We start from the raw sequence: 17,811 nt of genomic DNA, 5'->3' as shown, positions 1-17,811 counted from the left end.
GACCTGAAGCCGGGCCTGTGCTCTCCTGACCATGCCCAAGGTGGGGGGAGACTTGCCTCTGCTGCTCCTCCCCAGACAGAGAGGAGGAGAAAGCCAATCCTTGCTCAAGGAGGCTGCAAGGAAACGTCTTCCTCTAGAGGGCAGTCACTCAACCGTTTCAGCGATCCTCCCTCCTCTCCACCGAGCAAGCGTTTCTCCTTGTCACCTGTAGGTCTCCAGGGACAGTCCCCGGCTACGGTAGCTGTCGAGGGTCGACCACCATCCCTGCACCTCCTTCACCGGAAGCAAGGCAGACACTCAACAAGAAATCACCTGGACCACTCCACTGGGTGGGCTCAGACTAGGAAGTGACTGGCCCTTGCGGACCTACCGTGTTCACTGCCGAGTAGTAGGCCCAGGCCCGGCAGGCCGAGCCGGGGCTCTCGGGCCCTGACCTCCCGGTGGCGTGCCACACGTAGGTGTAACTGCTGTTGGGCTGGACCGCGTCGTCCTCCTTAAACCATTCGGGAGAGTCGTCTTCGTACATCTTGCCCTCTGAGGATTTTTCGTAGGAAAGCCCGTGGGCGTGAAGAGAATATGGTCTGGACGCTAAATTTTTAAAACGCACCTAGGAGAAACAACAATCCACAATGCCCTTGAACTTAACGAGAATCCAGTGGCCACGTAACTTACGTATATTATTTCATCTAATTTTTACAACCATCCTGGGAGATAGGGCCCAGGTAGTTTTTTCCCGGAAAGACCAAAACATGTTCCTTCTCAGACTCATGGCAAAAGTATTGACATCATGTACCAACACGAAGCTAATGATGGGTGTCGCAGATCAAGCCCTCAGCCTGCTGGTGAAGAGAGATGCGCACCTGTGGATTCAAGTTAAAAAGTCTGGGGACAAGTTAAAATATGGGCACAAAAGGTGTCATAAGCCAAGTGTGAGTGGGGTCAGGGGGTGCTTGGGAGGAGCAGTTCGGCTGACTGTTTAGGGAAGGCTGGGGGCCTTCAAGAAAGTTCCTTATAGGAGAAAGGGCATCGGTCCTTATAGAAGGAGGAGGAGCCCAGTGGAGGGAGAAATAAAAGTCATGAGGTGACTTTCTTTCTTGAGGATCATCAGCTGACTTGGCGAGCTGCCTTTGAGAAGGAATGTCATTATTCGTTAATTCTGGAAAGGAAGTACATCACCAATAGCTCTTTCTTGCCGCCTTCACCTTGACGACCCCATGGTACTCGTGGGAATTCCCCAAAGGTGACTTACTTGGATGACGTCACCCACTTCGGCCCTAATAACAGGACCAAGGATGCCGAGGTGCTCTTCATACTCTCCCCGAGGGTCTCGCTTGGTGAAAGTGCTGTCCAGGTACTTTCGGAAAACCACTTTCTTGTACACGGTGCCTTCCGCAACGGCCTCACTGTCTTCACCATCCATTTCGCTGAAACGGTAATAACAGTACTTCTTTACAAGAATGAATGGAAGGCCATTTAAAGAATTTAGGAAACAATCTCTGTTTCTGAATACGGCACCCAGCACAGGGCCTTGCTCATGCTGTTCTCTCCATCCAGAAGGCTGCCTAGAATCTGTCTACATACATGTTTGATAAACAAGTGAATGAAGATATAAATGACTAAAAGCACAAGCCAGCAGATAGTGCTTGTGCTATCTGCTGATAGCCAGCTCACATATTATTTCTTAGGTAAACCCACCTATTAGCCTTTAGACCAGTCAAATCTCTTTATAGCATTCCTCCTTTCCTATAGTATTGCTACCGTATACACAGTAAAGTCTTATAATAGTCCTGTAGTATTTTTACATATGGTAAATTGAGTGTCACTGATTCTTGCGATTATCTAGTAACATCTGCCTCTGCCTCTAGGGGGAGTGCTCCATGAAGTCTGGGGCTCTGCCTTGTTAGCTCCTAATTTTACTCCCGGTGCCTAGCAGATTAATTAGCATATCATAGGCATTTAATACATTTTTGTTCAGTGCATTAATGCACAAATATAGTCGCATATTAACATAGCAGATTTTAACATCCAAAGCAGACAAAGCCACGAAATGGGACAATGCCCAGGGCTTAGGGCTAGGTGACAATGGTCAGCTGACTTAGAAGGCCACCTCTGTGAAGGCTGCTGGATGGATGGGTGTTCTATAATCTGAAAGTAGCCACACTCTCACCGCATTTCCTTTCGTTAAATCACATTATTCCTCAGGTAGCTCTATCTAGGGCCAGGGCACATCAGATTTTCCCACTGGCCCTTAAATTTCCGCAGCCTGTGCAAAATAGGCCACGGGCTCATGCATCAGTCTCATATCCTTTGCTACAAACACCGTAAGTCGTCGGCAGATGATGCCATTCTGCCTTCCTCCCAGCCTTTCTGCCCCACTAACCTCGTCCTTCCAGACTCGAAGCAGAACGCACAGTCTCACAGAGCACAGGGGGACGAAAACGGCTTGAGTGCCGTAAAATGGGTGGTACTGTTTTCTGTTTCTAAGCTAGTTTATATCCTTGGCCTCCACTATTAGAATTTCCTGGAATTAGAATTAAACTTTACAAAGATGCCGTCCACTTTATATTGATCCGGAGACAATTTTTAAGTCTTTTGGTGAACAAGGAAATGCAATGTCTGTATCACAAATTTGGCCGTAAGCTAACGTCAGTGAAATCTTATTGGTGAGCAGACAGCTATGGAAAGGCTGGGCTCTGCCCTGCAGCAAGAGGGGTAGGAGGAATATGTGTGATGGAGAAGAGAGAGGTGTAGCCTTGTTTAACTCTAGACTATCACAGACTTCTTACAGTGGTTGTCTGTATGTCGTCCAGATGCTACCCAGAGTAGAGTAGCTAATCTTGGAGCTGACAGAGGAAATAGTGTAAGCCAAGTTGCAATAGGGCAAGTAAATGATACTTAGCTAGTTTGCCCAGAATTACCTCCTTAGACATTTTTTTTTTTTAGCAGTAAGTGTGTGCGGGGGGGAAACAAGAGGAGAAAACTGGCCAAACCTTTGTGCAGATTTTGAGTAATCCCAGGATATTTCTTCAGCAGCGATGTAGTAGTATTTCCTGTTTCCGCTGTTGCTGCGGAGGTACCATTCTGCGATGCTGTCGGGGTTTCTGGAGGAGTTCATGTCCGTCCTCCTGTCAGTTTGGTAAGGATCATCATAGGCCACGTGGTCAAATTCGTAATAGTCTTTTTCATTGCTTTCTTCCCTCTCGCTTGGTATAATCTCAATGTAATCTCCATCATCTCCACTGAAGCCAATAACGAATGGGAGATTCAATTCCTTTGTTACAAAAGTGTCATTTAGTGGAGAAGACGGTTGAAGAGATGGCATCTGACTGAGGTCTGAAGAAGGGAAAGTCTGACTAGGTTCAGAAGTGTAGGGTATCTGACCAAGGTCTGGAGAGGCTGATGTCCACCTGAGAGCAGGAGGGGTCGTCTGGCTGAGGTCAGGGGAAAGGGTCTCCTGGCTGAGGTCAGGGGAGGGGGTCTCCTGGCCGAGGTCAGGGGAGAGGGTCATCTGGCTGAGGTCAGGGGAGAGGGTCATCTGGCCGAGGTCAGGGGAGAGGGTTGTCTGGTCGAGGTCAGGGGAGAGGGTCATCTGGTCAAGGTCAGGGGAGAGGGTCATCTGGCCGAGGTCAGGGGAGAGGGTCGTCTGGTCGAGGTCAGGGGAGAGGGTCATTTGGTCAAGGTCAGGGGAGAGGGTCTCCTGGCCAAGAGGAGAGAGGGTTGTCTGGTCGAGGTCAGGAGAGAGGGTCATCTGGTCGAGGTCAGGGGAGAGGGTCGTCTGGTCGAGGTCAGGGGAGAGGGTCTCCTGGCCGAGGTCAGGGGAGAGGGTCGTCTGGCCGAGGTCAGGGGAGAGGGTCTCCTGGCCGAGGTCAGGGGAGAGGGTCTCCTGGCCGAGGTCAGGGGAGAGGGTCGTCTGGTCGAGGTCAGGGGAGAGGGTCTCCTGGCCGAGGTCAGGGGAGAGGGTCGTCTGGTCGAGGTCAGGGGAGAGGGTCGTCTGGCCGAGGTCAGGGGAGAGGGTCTCCTGGCCAAGGTCAGGGGAGAGGGTCTCCTGGCCGAGGTCAGGGGAGAGGGTCGTCTGGTCGAGGTCAGGGGAGAGGGTCACCTGGTCGAGGTCAGGGGAGAGGGTCTCCTGGCCGAGGTCAGGGGAGAGGGTCGTCTGGTCGAGGTCAGGGGAGAGGGTCTCCTGGCCAAGGTCAGGGTAGAGGGTCGTCTGGTCGAGGTCTGAAAAGAGAGTCTGCAGGCTGAGTCCTGGGGAAAGGTTTGACCGACTGGGTTCTGGAGAGGGGGGTGGGTGACTGACGTCTGGGGAGATGGCCGTCTGCCAGACTTCAGGTTCTAAGGAAGGTGACATTTGTCCAGAGTCCGTGGGGGAGCGCTGGTTTCTTAGGTCATAGCTGAACCCCTGGCCGGGCTCTGGAGAAGGTCTGTGACTGGGCTTTGTGGTGAAGTGCATTCGATCAGAGTCTGGGAGAGGGAACCTCTGGTCGCGCTCTTCTGGGGGTGCCGTCTGAGAAATGTCTGGCAAGAAGCCTGTCTGGCCGGCATTGTTCAGGGAGTCCCGATTATGGTCGGGAAGTGAGGCCGTCGGGCTGAGGTCTGTAGAGGAGAATGTCTGGTTGAGGTGTGTGGGGAACGATGTCTGGTTGGACATGAGACGTGCGTCTGAACCCGTGCTGCTGGTCACTCCTCTGAGGGGGCGAAAGCTCCTTGGGGAGAAAGGGGTGCGGTGTGCAAACTTCTTCCTTCGTGTCCGAATTAAAACGGTGCTGTTCTTCGGCCTGCTGTTTCTCCCTTCCTGCCTCACTTTTGGATATTTATGCCTAACTCCGTAAAACTTTGGGCGGCCACTCCGATTTCCAAGCTTGTCTGGAGGAGGGACACTTTCCCCCCAGGTCCCCGAGGCATTCTGGGGGCTGTGCTGTAGGTTAGGAACAGCCATGTCTTTATCAGCCTCTGGGATGACCTCATAGCTCCCCTTTTCAGAAACCAAATGCCACTTCCCATTCAAAGTCTTAGATGGCGTCTCCTGTTCCAAGAGTAACAGATCACTGGGGAGGTCCTCCCAGGGTTCCGTCCTAGAAGAAGGGCTGTCTTGGCTCGAATGTCTCCCTGTTTTATGCACTAGAAACCCCATCCGGGAGAACTTGTGCCCAGCCTGTGTGTCTCTTCCATTATGTTTAGCATGCCCTTGACTTCTCGATCCTTCTGCACCAGGCGGAAGTAGGCTTATCTCCGTGACAATTGCCTGTAGAGGACCCTCCTGAGGGTCTTCAGAGTAAGGGCTGGAGTGCTCTGCAGCGGGAGGGTTGAGATCTGGGGTCTTTTCTGAGCTGCGTCCCACAGGGGGACCAACCGTGGCGGTTTCAGGGTGAGGAGGGGTTTCGTGGGTTTCTGCAAAGTGACTGGCAACGAGCCTGCTAATGTTACGTGGGAGAGAAGAATTTGGACCGACAGCTGTATCAGTACTTGGAGGCTCGACTTCAGAGCTGTTCTCCAGGGCCAGGGCGGTGATATTGAACTCATCTCCCTGCTGACTCAGGGATGCATTTCTGAACGACCTAAGCCCGAGTTCTGAAGCCAGTCTGTCCTGTTCATCATCAGCATCACCCTCTACCCCGTGGCCTTCTGGGAATTCATGCATTTTCCGTGTAGTCATGGCTGCAGATGTTGGAAGTTCATATATGTCATAGTCATATTCATTCTCACGCCCGATACACTTCACATCCCTGAATCTCAGCTGTAGGTTTTTGCTTCTTGGATTAGAATTCATGGTAGTCAACATCCAAGTTCCTATAGAAGGGAGACAGAATGGGGAGCCCTAAGTCCAGGAAAAGCCATAAAACCCCTCACATACGTTGTGGCAGATAACAGCCGGGGTCATCAGTGGACCCCCACTGCTCTGCAAACTGTTGATGACCATTCCACAGTGCCCCAAGGAGACAAGCTAAGGAATGTCGAGTGTTTAGCACACTATTGGGCCACTTGACATTGCTGTGATGTCCAAGCATGTGATCAGAACACTTAACCTCGTTTAACGGAATACAGACCACACATATTGGTCTGTGGAGAGTAGGGAGAAAAAACTTCTTAGCAGAGATGGTTGTAGAGTCACTACTTTAGAACATATTTTAAAAGGGATGAATTGAGAATAAAACGAACTTTGAAAATCAGATACATCTTGTTAGCTGTACATCTCGTTGGGAATTGGGGCTCAGCCAGGGAGGGTGGCGATGTCTACCCCCAGAAATTAGGGATATTTAGGTGTTCCAAGTGGTCAATAGTTCACGTGGGCCCAGGGCAATTTAGAATCTCTTTGAAATGCAGTGATTGGCTGGCACACTGGAGATTTCCTGAAAAGTCTCCAATAGTTACCACTGGTTGAGTGTCCCCTGAGTGCTGGAAGCTTAGCACACAGTATAATCAATGATCAAAGTAACTCCGTTACTTTGGTGACGTAGAATAACAAAGGTGTCGTTATTCTACTTTTTTCGGATGAATAATCTGAGGCTCAGGGAGGGCAAGGCACCTGCCCGGGGTCGCACAGATACTGAGGGGCAGGGTGGGATACAAACCCATGTCTGGTGACCTCCCAAGCCCTCGTGCCTTCCAGGACACCGTGCCGCCTCCGAGGCCAGCCTCTAAGGCGCTGTCTCCAATGATCACCGAGCCCAGTGGGGGAGGGCTGTCTTAAAAAAACCGGAGGGCATTCTGATCAAAGAAATTTTCTTTTGGGACCAAAATACTCATGCTTCCTCCTCAAAGTTATGCCGTGTCTTTCTGTGGGTATGTGTTTTTACTGCTCTCTCAGCCCAGAGCAGGACAGATGGGACTCACATGAAAGGGTTGGACCCACTGAGGCAGTGAACTCCCCAGACAGAAATCATGATGAGCACTGAGAGGAAGGCCTGCAAGGGAGCAGAGTGAGATGCGCCCGGGGGCCTGGGGGTCCAGAGAGCCGCAGCAGACCTTCAGAGACCAGGGGGTCCTCTCCCTGCGCCCAGGCTCTTACCGACGTTATCCATTGTGACGGTCACGGATTCCCCGTTCATGGGAAAGAGGGCCAGAGTGTCCTCATGCCTCTTGCCGTAGACAAAGGAGTGCCCCGTGAAGTGAATGGTCAAAACATCATCCTGGGTCCCCACGCTGCAGAAGTGCCACTGGACGGTGTCGTCAAAGCAGAACCCCAGTGTGGCTATGCTCTCGGGCACATAGCCATTGATCGCTGCAAGAGTCAAACCTGTTAGAACGCCAGGCCTGCGCCAACGAGAAGGCGAGAATAAATGCCCTGATGTTGACCGGGTTGCACCGAAGCGGCAATTACCTGAGATAAGCTTCACCAGCTCTGACATGCGACTACAAGATCAAAGTCGGACTCCCCACAGCAGTGGCTTTGGACACTGAACTTCAAACGGCAGTGCATGCCCGAGCCAGGGCTCAGGGACTCCCTACTGCCCAGAACTTCTCACTGTATGCTTCAGACCATGTCATGGAGTGTCTTTGCAAAACTCAGGGCTCCCCCCCACATGAACGTCCTCAGTGTGGTGTGAAAATCCAGTGTGGCGTTACTTACCTTGTTCCTGCCCTGGCCATAGAATACTCTCCTTACACCCATTTTGCAGCCCAGACACCACTGACCAAGGCCCGACGCCCTTTCCTTTGCTGCCCCTGCCCCTCACCTGCTCATCCCTGCCCAGAGCATGCCCACCGGCGCACACACACACACACACACACACACACCCCTCACTCGGAGCAGGAGACCCAGAAGATGTGTACAAATAATAAGCTTTGGACATCTTGCCATGAAACGGCTGCCCCGGTGTCACCGTTTAGGTCACTTCGTCACCAGATCCCAGGCCGCAGTGAGGCTGAGAGGTCAGCAGGTTCCAACTGTGCCTGCCTCTGGGCACAGCTGTGCTCCCAACACAGGGCTGAGGGGCTGGTGGGCAAAGACGGCGCTGCAACTTACTGCTCATGATGTTGGATTCGTAGAACTTGGGGTCGGCCCGGTTCACCTTCTCGGGACTCTCACAGAACTTGTTGATGTTGTCCTCGATGTACCAGCTCTTGTTCTCATCGAACACGGCAAACACGGCCTGCTGCTCGATGTCCGCTGCCCTCTGGAGGGAAGGTGCCGGGCTCAGTGGCTGATGGTGCAGCCAACTCCCTGTGGCTTCAGACACCAAAGGGACACACCCTCGGGGCCACCCAAGCCACCCGTGCGGGCATTTGGGAGAGACCGGCATGCACAAAGCCCTTGTTAGAAAAGGCATTGCACAAAACCAAAAGGGGAAGGCCAGAAAACCCCAAGACCAAAACAGCCTAGGAGAAAAATTCCATTTGTTGTGGCAGCTGCTACTCTGTGTATCTCTGTGACCGAACACCATCCTGCCTGACCGGCGCTGGGTGCACTCTGAGCAGCTGCAAAGGACCAAAGGAGGGCCTGCGGCAGGAAAGCACCACACCCCTTTCTGCCTGCTTCCTTTCCAGGCTCCGCAAATCGGGCTCTACCGTATGTTCATTTCTGCTTTTCCTAGGAGTATATTTATTTTGCATGCCTTGGGTGAAACTTTTGAAATTACAGCTTAGCCCAATTGTCTGTGAATTTTAAGTTAATAATATGACGCTATTCTACCGTGAATAGATCCTCATCTTTGGATAATTCAGCCTTACTAGGGATGGACGGTCATTGAGGCCCAGTCTCACCAGAAGCTCTGTTCCCAGGGCACCTCTCTTATCTCTTTCTAGTGAAGATCCCCCAAAACAACAAGGACTGGTACAGAGCTCTACACCTTTTTGGGGGTGTGGTATCTGACTGAGCCCCCAAACAACCCTGTAGAGTCTTTCGCATGGGTATTACCCATTTCATAAAAGAAAGAAAGGAAGAGAGGCTAAGTGGCCAGCTCAGCACACAGAAAACACCAGCAGACCTGGAATTTGAAACGATAGCAAGATAAGGTTTTGTACTGCAGACTTGCTTTCCGCAGTGGGAGTCCAGGTGAAAACAGGACAATAAAGTTGCCCGAGGAATAAATGTTATCCCGCTCAAGAGGGCTGCTCAGTATTTCTCTGCTCTCTGGCAAAGCTCCATTGTTTAGCAAGGAGACCTAATCTGTTCCAGCCAGGAAAAAAAAATGCCCGAAATTTCTAAAAGGTCACGTCAAGGGCAACATACCTGTATGCCTCGCTTGTCCAGGGATCTGCTCTTACAGATTAGAAGCAGCCCGATCAGCCCCGAGGCAATGTCCCTGGTGACGTCCACATTACTGTAGTACGGCCTCGTCAGGCACTGGGCATCGTTTTCTGTGGGCTCATCAGACTCGAGGATATTCCACTTGTAAGTGTAGGTTTCTCCTGGTTGAACTGCTTTGATCATGGTGTTACTGCCTGCGAGAACATACAGTCAAAGTCATGGTCACTTTCAGAATTATTTCATGAAGAAGAATAAATGAACAAACAAATGGAAGAATGCATAAATAATATAACTGAGCTCTCACAACAACCAATTAGTATCGGGAAAGGAATATTCTTTTTTTATATTAAGATGCACTTAAGAGAACCCCCGGGTAGCAAGCCATCGTCAGATCTGGCTCCACTAGGGGCCGCTATGGCCCTGACAAAAGACACTGTATTTTGTAACCAGTGGAGTAGACGAAGCCCTGGCAGCGAGCAGGGTTTCCTCGTGACTTCCAGGGTGCCCGCTCACCTGTCTACACTGGCACATACATGACCTGGCTGCACAAGTGCTACTTCTGAGCCAGGGAGACAGTAGGAAAAGGAGGGAGCTTCTCAGAGGTCCCAGAGGTCAGTAGATGGGGGAGATTCAAACCTGAGGTGGAGGAAGAGTTGGCTTCATCTTCAACAGGGGAGAAGGTCACTCCATGGGGGTAAATGCTGTAGGCGCGGCTGGCCATGTTTTTGAACACGATCTACAGAGTTAACACAGATTCGTGATTCAGGTGTGAGGTTGAGCGTGACAGTTAACACAGGATGTTCACTCTGCACATGCACTTGTTGGGTGGTGTGTGTGTGTGTGTGTGTGTGTGTGTGTGTGTGTGCGTGCACACAAACTAGCTCTGTTTATCTGAGCAGCAATCTGTGCCCTCACCCGACAGAAGCGTTTGAGAGTCTCACCTCACATGGTAGTCTGACCTTGGAAGTGACATTTACCTCGCAGTATGCCACCCTCTGCAAGCTGGTCCCCATCCCCCTTCCCCTCTTCTTTCAGCTTAGACCACATCCGCCTTGGAATCTGCTCCTCCTTCTCTCTATATCACAACCCCCTGCTTCTCCAGCCGGCCAGATCTCCTAGAAGCCAGCTTCTAGAAGGGCATGGCAGACAGCCAGACCCTGAATTTCCAGTGAGGCATATTTACACTCCCTACCAGCACCTACAAGGTATCAGGGATGAAGGGAGGGCCAGAGGACCAGAGAAAGGCTGCCTTCTGGTCCTTTTGTTATTTTCAGATGAACAGAACTGGCCCGCTCTGCAGATGTCCTCTTAACTCAGCCCTTGCAGAGGCAGAGGGAGGCTGTATTCACCCAGGAGTCCTGGTTAGGCACCTTCCCCTTCTGAAGGCAACGTTAACCTTCTTCTACGTGGTTGATTGCCAGAGCACTTGGATCACCCTCCGTCTGTAGATTATCTGCATTCTAGAATCGTTCCCAAGATTGCAACCTTCCAGTCCCTGCTCCCCAGTTCTCACAGAAGCTCCGTTAAAGGAACACTGTCAGGAGGATGTGCTCAGGGCGCACGACCCGTATCTCATTTTACTTCCGTCTGAGACCAGTGTCCAGAGGACGACCGAGCTGGACCCCAGTGAAGAACAGGTTTTCTCTCGGTGGTGTTTCCTGTGGTGTTCTCAGCTCTCATGAGAAACGTTCTTACAAGGCTCTGCAACTTTTTTGGTTTGTTGTGCCGGTTGTAGGGATGATGCTGAGGAATCCACCCACTGCCTCACACAGCATCCTCTTTTCAAGGGTCCATGGGAGGAATCCCTCCCTGGTTCCTGCGCTGCTTCGACAACTACTGGGAATCTGGCCCTGACATGTTTTCCGTCCACTCCGGCTGCTCGGAAAGCTCAGAACAAAATTTACGAACAACCTGGTGAGATTGTAGGGTGTACGTTTCGTTATCCTTACCTTGCCCTTGGTTTTATTTTCTTGGACCCCCTTATTACTCACCCCAATTAGAGTCACTCTTTGTGTATTCTTTTATAATAATTTTGATCAGCTGTCTCAGATTCTTTGTATTGTCAGGTAGGCAATAAATATTCTTTCTATTATCAGGTAGGCTATAAATAAGTGCAAAGACTAAATAAAAACTGAAAGTTACACTTGAGTTTAAATTATATGGATATCTTTTTTTAAAAAAACAAACCACCACCACTTATGATGTCTTGTACGATTTGATTTCCCCCACATGGTCCGACGTTTGTGCCACTTACTTTGAGGGTGTCTCTGACCTGGGCTCTGATAACGGGGCCCAAGATCCCATTGTCTTTGTTGTTAGCCTCCTCCAGGCGTTTGGTGAAGGACTCGTCTTGGTACTGCTTGTAGACAACCTTCTTATAGTGTTTGCCAATTTGGTTCGAGAAATTATCCAAATGCAGAGACCTGTATTTTCTTAAAGTGAAATGAAATATTAAAAAATTCACCATTTCCTCAAGTTAGAGACTCTGGTAGATGGGAAAACCCTGATGCTTAGAAGTTCTGTTCTCGGATTAGCTAAAAAGCTAGTTTTCTGGAAAAACAAAACAAAACAAGAACAAAAATTCTTAATATGATTTGCAAAGTCCTGGTATCTCCCCTCTGATCGGAAAACTGGAAACCTCTCCTCTGTCTGATAAAGTCACGGCCACGGTTAGAAGCAGCTACTTAGAATTCCTGTCACTCTGGCTGCTGGAGTAGACCTGAGGTGTCTCTGGTCTCGGTGACTGCCCCGTGGTACGTCATTTCCCCCGTGAACAAGAACCTCTCTAGTACATTCCCAGGGTGACACTACAGGGTCGAGGGGCACAGGCATTTATCATTTTAATACAAAAGGCCACATTCCTCTAGAATGGCTCTCACACTGTTCCCACCCACCAGCGATACCTGGTAGTGCCTACACCTCACAGCCTTGTCAAGGGACATGCTGCCTGGACCGTGAGTCTGATGGGTGGAAACCGGCATTTCAGAGAAGCTCAATTTGCATTTCTCTCATAGTGAGTGAGCTTGAATGTTTTCCAAATGTTTTGAATTTCCAGATTTCTTAATCATCTCTGGCCTATTTCCTCATCTACATAATAAATGAGAACTGTTTCTTGCTTCTAGAGTTCCAGCGAAGCTCTTTGAAAGAATTTAACATGGTGCTTGGAAACAGTAAACATTCAACTAGTAGTAGCTGCCATCATCATCATCATCATTTCCCTTGGTGAGTTGGCGTAATTTCAGATTGACTTTGAACAAGACCCGAATGGAATCCAAACCATGGGTTCCCTTGACAGCTGCCAACTCCTGACATTTCACCCACACACCTAGGACCCTGCGGAACACATTCTTGGACCTTTGCCCAGTGGTCAGAAGCCCCCAAACTCACTTGTCCATGTTCACTGGTATGACAGGCGCATAGTCCCAGATGACTTCCTCCGCAGCGATGAAGTATTCCCACCTCTTCATGTGCCGCCTCTGCTCACGTGTTAGCATCTTAAAACTCCTGGTTTTCTTGGGACAGTTTTTGATGTCTATGGACGCCTGCATCCCAGCTGAGTTAGTGCATAGAGACAGTGGAAGAATATGAGAGAAGAAACCAAGGCTGACCAAATGTGTGTCTTTTGAAATGGTGGAAGGTTTAAATAATAATAGTGAAGGTAATGCTTCGACAACTTTTGACATTTTGGTTTGGAGCTCTTTCAGTGCAGCAGAGAAAGAGGCAAGAATAAAAGAAAGGGAAAGGCAGCATGGGTTAGGGGGAGAGCTTGGAGAGCTTTCCTTTGCTTCCTCCAGAGCAGGAACATTTGTCATTTCCTGACCCTTAAAACCTTCTGACTTAGGTTTTGTTGATTTCTTACTGTTCCTGTCGTCTGCCTCTTTATTTGTAAAATCAAAAGTACATGCTGTAGGAGACTTCCAGGCGAGAGGGAGGCGTAGGGAGACTGTGCCTCCTTGCACAACCAAAAGGACAACAACTAATTTAAAAACAAAAAACAACCAGAACTGACAGAAAATTGAACTGTATGGAAGTCTGACAACCAAGGAGTTAAAGTAGACACATTCATCCAGACTGGTAGGAGGGGTGGAGATGGGCAGCTGGGCAGAGAGGACTCTTAGCAAGGCAGCAGTGGGCGGACCAGTGAGGTGGCGGATTGCAGACTGGGCGGTCCCACATTTGCATGCAGATAAACTGGGAGGAACAACTGGGGAGCAGGACAGACTGCACAGCCCAGCGTTCCAGCGTGGAGAAATAAAGCCTCAAACCTGTAACTGAAAACACCCATGGGGGTTGAAGTGGCAGTGGGAAAGACTCCCAGCCTCACAGGAGAGTTTGTTGGAGAGACCCACAGGGTTGTACAATAAACACAAACCCACCCACATGGGAATCAGAACCAGAAGGGCCCAGTTCGCTTGTGGAAAGTGGGAGAAGTGACTGAAATCTGGCAGAGAGCAGAGCAAGCACCACTGTTCCCTCTCGGACCCCTCTCCCACATATAGCGTCACAACCCAGTGATGTGTTTGCCCAGCCGGGTGAACACCTAAGGCTCTGCCCCTCATATGTGGCAAGTGAGTCAAGACAAAAAAAAAAGTCTCAAACAAAAGAACAGATCAAAGCACCACAAAAAATACAACTAAGTGAAAAAGAGATAGCTAACCTATCAGATACACAGTTCAAAGCACTGGTGATCAGGATGCTCACAGAATTGGTTGAATATGGTCACAAATTAGATGAAAAAATGAAGGTTACACTAAATGAAATAAAGAAAAATGTGTAGGGAACCAATAGGGATGGGAAGGAAATTGGGTCTCAAATCAGTGGTGTGAACCAGAAGGAAGAAACATCCAACCAAAAAAGAATGAAGAAACAAAAATTTAAAAAAGGAGGAGAGGCTTCGGAATCTCCTGGACAACTTTAAACATTCCAACATCCGAATCATAAGGGTACCAGAAGGGGAAGAGGAAGAGCAACAAGTGGAAAAGTTACTTGAACAAATAATAAAGGGGAACTTCCCCAATCTGGCAAAGGAAATAGACTTCCAGGAAGTCCAGGAAGCTCAGAGAGTCCCAAAGAAGGTGGACCCAAGAAGGAATACACCAAGGCACATCATAATTACATTACCCAGGATTAAAGATAAGAAGAGAATATTAAAAGCAGCAAGACAAAAGGAGACAGTTACCTACAAAAGAGTACACATAAGATTGTCAGCTGACTTCTCAAAAGAAACCTTGCAGGCAAGAAGGGACTGGAAAGAAGTATTTTAAGTCATGAAAGACAAGGACCTACATCCAAGATTACTCTATCCAGCAAAGCTTTCATTTAGAATTGGAAGGGCAGATAAAGTACTTCTTAGATAAGGTCAAATTTAAGGAGTTCATCATCACCAAGCTCTTATTATATGAAATGTCAAAGGGGCTTATCTAAGAAAAAGAAGATAAAAAATATGAACAGTAAAATGACAACAAACTCATTAATAACTGAACCTAAAAAAATAAAAACAAAAACAAAAAACAAACTAAGCAAACAGTGAGAACAGGAACAGAACCACAGAAATGAAGAGATCACATGGAGGGTTATCAACAGGGAAGTGGGAGGGGGAGAGAGGAGGAAAAGGTACAGAGAATAAGTAGCATAGATGGTAGGTAGAAAATAGACAGAGGGAGGGTAAGAATAGTATAGGAAATGTAGAAGCCAAAAAACTTACAGATATGAACCATGGACATGGACTAAAGGGGGAGGGTGTGGGTGGAAGGGAGTGCACAGGGTGGAGGGGAATAAAGGGGGGAAATGGGACAACTATACTAGCATAATGAATAAAATATAATTTTTAAAAAGTACATGCTGTATGAAATTGTTGTTAAAAATTAAATAAATTAGTACCAAAAGCACTACATCTCAACGATGTTAGCTTTGTTGTTGTTTTACTGTGACTTGGTGTGTTCCATTTTCCAGGGACACTGTGGCAATTATGTTACTTCAAATACCATTTTGACTGAGCAGCGCAAAAAGAAAGCAAAATGGTCCCATGAAGTCTCTCTCATGTGTTTTGCTTATATACGTCCTATAGTTTCCTATAGTAATGTTATTTACTTACATTTTAATGTCTGTTAACAGGAACCCTCCTCCCACTAGTTTTAAAGCAACAATATGTAATAAAACAATTAGTTATTTTCATTTATGGGGTACCACAAATAAAACCTGGGCTGATTTTTTTTCCTCAGTAGAATTCACTGATATTCCTTACAGCCCATTTCTCAGCTGTTTAGATTTGATGTTTGATCCATTCAACATGTATCCATCGGGTTCCTCTTTGTGCCAGTCTCTGTGCTCACCTTGCTAGAAAAGAGAATCTTCTCATGGTACACCTGTTCACACTTCCTGTAACTTGCTGCTTCTATAAATTTGCTCATGATTGTCTAGTTCTAGCCTCCAGGTCTTTTTTTTTTTTTTTGCTACATATTAAATACCCCGAGAAGGAGTATCTCTATGTAAACATTTGTTTCCTTCCTCCTTTTTCCTTTTAAGGAAGCAGAGACCACTTCAGGTTTTGCTTCATTTTTTAAAAAATGTTTGTCAATATCTCCACTTCCTCCACCCCCAACTAAGGCTATACATCTACGAGTGGAGAATGTATGTTCTGTTCTCAGGGCCCGATGCACACATGCAACTTGCAGAAGCAAAGGATACGGAGGGAGTGAATGCCTGGGAAGAAAGGGCTCTATGTTCATAAGCAAGGCTGTCAGGAGAGTCTCTTGCCTTGAAAATGAGTAGGGGTGAGAGAAGATACGATCCACTTTCCGCCGGGGCCCATAGTCATGTTCGCAGTAGTGGACGTAGCACTGACGAGCGTCATGGCCGAGATCTTATGACGGTTCTGCTCTAGCACCTGGCCGTTGAAATGAATGGAGAACAGCTCTGGTCCGGAGCTCATTGCAATCAGATGCCAGCTGACTTGGTCATTGGCACAGACTGTTATATCTGAGGGAGGGGGAGAGATGAGGGGCAAAACAGGCAGTCAGCACTCTGTGATCCGAGACTCACTCACCAGCTAGGTGCTGAGTACCTGCTATGTGCCAGGTATGGCAAGGTTCTGAGGGAGAGACACTCCAGTCGTCGCTCCTGCCCCAAGAAAGCAGGCATCTGAGTGAGGGGCCCACAGGCAGTCACAGCTCACTGCAGTGAGTGGGACCATAGAGGTAAAAAGAGAGGCAGGGGCCATCTGTTCAGAAACAGGAGTTTCTGCTAAGGGGTTAAGCCACCAAGGGAACCCAGTAGGTTTCAGTGATGCAGGATTTTCAGTGTCAGATCTGGGACAGTCCTGGGCCAGCCTGGACATCTGGTCACTGCAGAGCCAATCTGGGCTCGGCTGCGGGGAGTCTCCAAGGCCTCCAGTAGGGCCGGGTTCAAGAAGGAGATGTGAAAATGACCTAAGGATTGTGTGCTGCTTCTGTGCCCACTTGTTGGTTGTTTTAATGACAAGGCATAGGATTATTCTGTGGGTTACAGGCGCCCCCTAAAATGTACTGGACAGGTCCTCATTATGCTGGGTCACTGGGGGCATCATGTGGATGGAATAACGAGAGCCAAGCACAAAAGCTGCATTTTGCTCATTGTGTTGCTGCCATGGTAACCAGGAAAATGCTCATTTGCTGTGGGGGAGATCCCCACCCTGGCTTCTATGGTTGGCCTGGGCTTTACGTTTCAGATCCATAATCATTAGATACCAGGCCATGGGGCTGAGGATCAGTCTCTTCTCTGTAGAGGAGCTGAGGGACTTGTCTTTTTTAGGGGGCCATTATAATAAGGCAGGGGTTCTGGTATCACGGTGAGAACAAGAAGCTAAAACCTGAAAACCAGAAGCTGAAAGGGGAGGAGGCTTTGGTGGAAGCATCTCATCATCCCAGAGAAACGCTCCTGTTGACCTGAGCGTTTAATACATCTGTATCCGCACTGACCACATTTACTCAATTTATACAGCTCTGTAACGCTGTTTTACAAGCATTCACTTATTTCAGTTTCTACGAATGCCACTTCCCTCCCCTGACCCTCTTAGCCCCAACTAGCTTGTCTTTTTCAACTACAAATTCATATACTGTATTCCCTGGCCAAATTATTTTTTGTTTTTGTGCATATGGTTTGCTCTTGGGGGCTTCTGCATATTTACACAGATGATTCACTCTGCCGGGACACAGACATAGTTTTCCTTTTGACCATGCTCCTGTACACTCCGTAATTTCTTTACATGTAAAGAAATTCCCAAACACCCTCTCTCCCAAGATAGATAGTTACTCCATTTTTGTAAGTTAGCACATGGAGACAGCTGGCTGCCGATAGATAGTTACTCCATTTTTGTAAGTTAGCACATGGAGACAGCTGGCTGCCGAGGACCACACTAAGGTGGAGAAATAAGCTAAATCTGAACTCAGATCTCCTAAGTTAGACTTCGGTGAAGTTTTGGAATTCTGGATCAAAGCCCAGAGTGATCTGAATGTGTCTGTAATAACCCAGGAGGACTGACGCACTCAGATGAGATGGAAAACCTTTAAAAAGCAATGTCCAGATCTCCACTCTTGCCACGTTTTGTTTATAAGTGAGACCATTTGTGATTTTTCAGACATAGAGAA

At 48.5% G+C, this 17,811-nt stretch overlaps 1 protein-coding gene across 3 annotated transcripts in view; it reads right to left on the bottom strand.

Moving 5' to 3' along the window:
- F5 (coagulation factor V) overlaps nucleotides 1-17,811 on the bottom strand; it is a 55,204-nt gene that overhangs the window by 16,360 nt on the left and 21,033 nt on the right. Inside the window, exons 6-16 of one of the 3 annotated variants that reach the window (XM_053659309.1) lie at nucleotides 15,944-16,165; nucleotides 12,575-12,740; nucleotides 11,442-11,619; nucleotides 9,824-9,923; nucleotides 9,170-9,381; nucleotides 7,964-8,114; nucleotides 7,007-7,219; nucleotides 3,893-5,787; nucleotides 2,991-3,784; nucleotides 1,250-1,424; nucleotides 371-607 (exon numbers count right to left, since the gene is read on the bottom strand). In XM_053659309.1, coding sequence (XP_053515284.1) covers nucleotides 371-607; nucleotides 1,250-1,424; nucleotides 2,991-3,784; nucleotides 3,893-5,787; nucleotides 7,007-7,219; nucleotides 7,964-8,114; nucleotides 9,170-9,381; nucleotides 9,824-9,923; nucleotides 11,442-11,619; nucleotides 12,575-12,740; nucleotides 15,944-16,165 — 4,343 coding nt within the window. Of the gene's footprint in view, nucleotides 1-370; nucleotides 608-1,249; nucleotides 1,425-2,990; nucleotides 5,788-7,006; nucleotides 7,220-7,963; nucleotides 8,115-9,169; nucleotides 9,382-9,823; nucleotides 9,924-11,441; nucleotides 11,620-12,574; nucleotides 12,741-15,943; nucleotides 16,166-17,811 lie in introns of all 3 variants that reach the window. The other 2 variants (XM_053659310.1, XM_037167368.2) reach the window with 2 other exon arrangements.

The sequence above is a fragment of the Artibeus jamaicensis genome, unplaced genomic scaffold, assembly GCF_021234435.1.
Source record: "Artibeus jamaicensis isolate MK-2021 breed Jamaican fruit bat unplaced genomic scaffold, CSHL_Jam_final scaffold_625, whole genome shotgun sequence".
Classification (NCBI taxonomy): domain Eukaryota; kingdom Metazoa; phylum Chordata; class Mammalia; order Chiroptera; family Phyllostomidae; genus Artibeus; species Artibeus jamaicensis.
The sequence above is the reverse complement of the archived record's forward strand: the minus strand, read 5'-3'. Positions and strand labels throughout refer to the sequence as shown.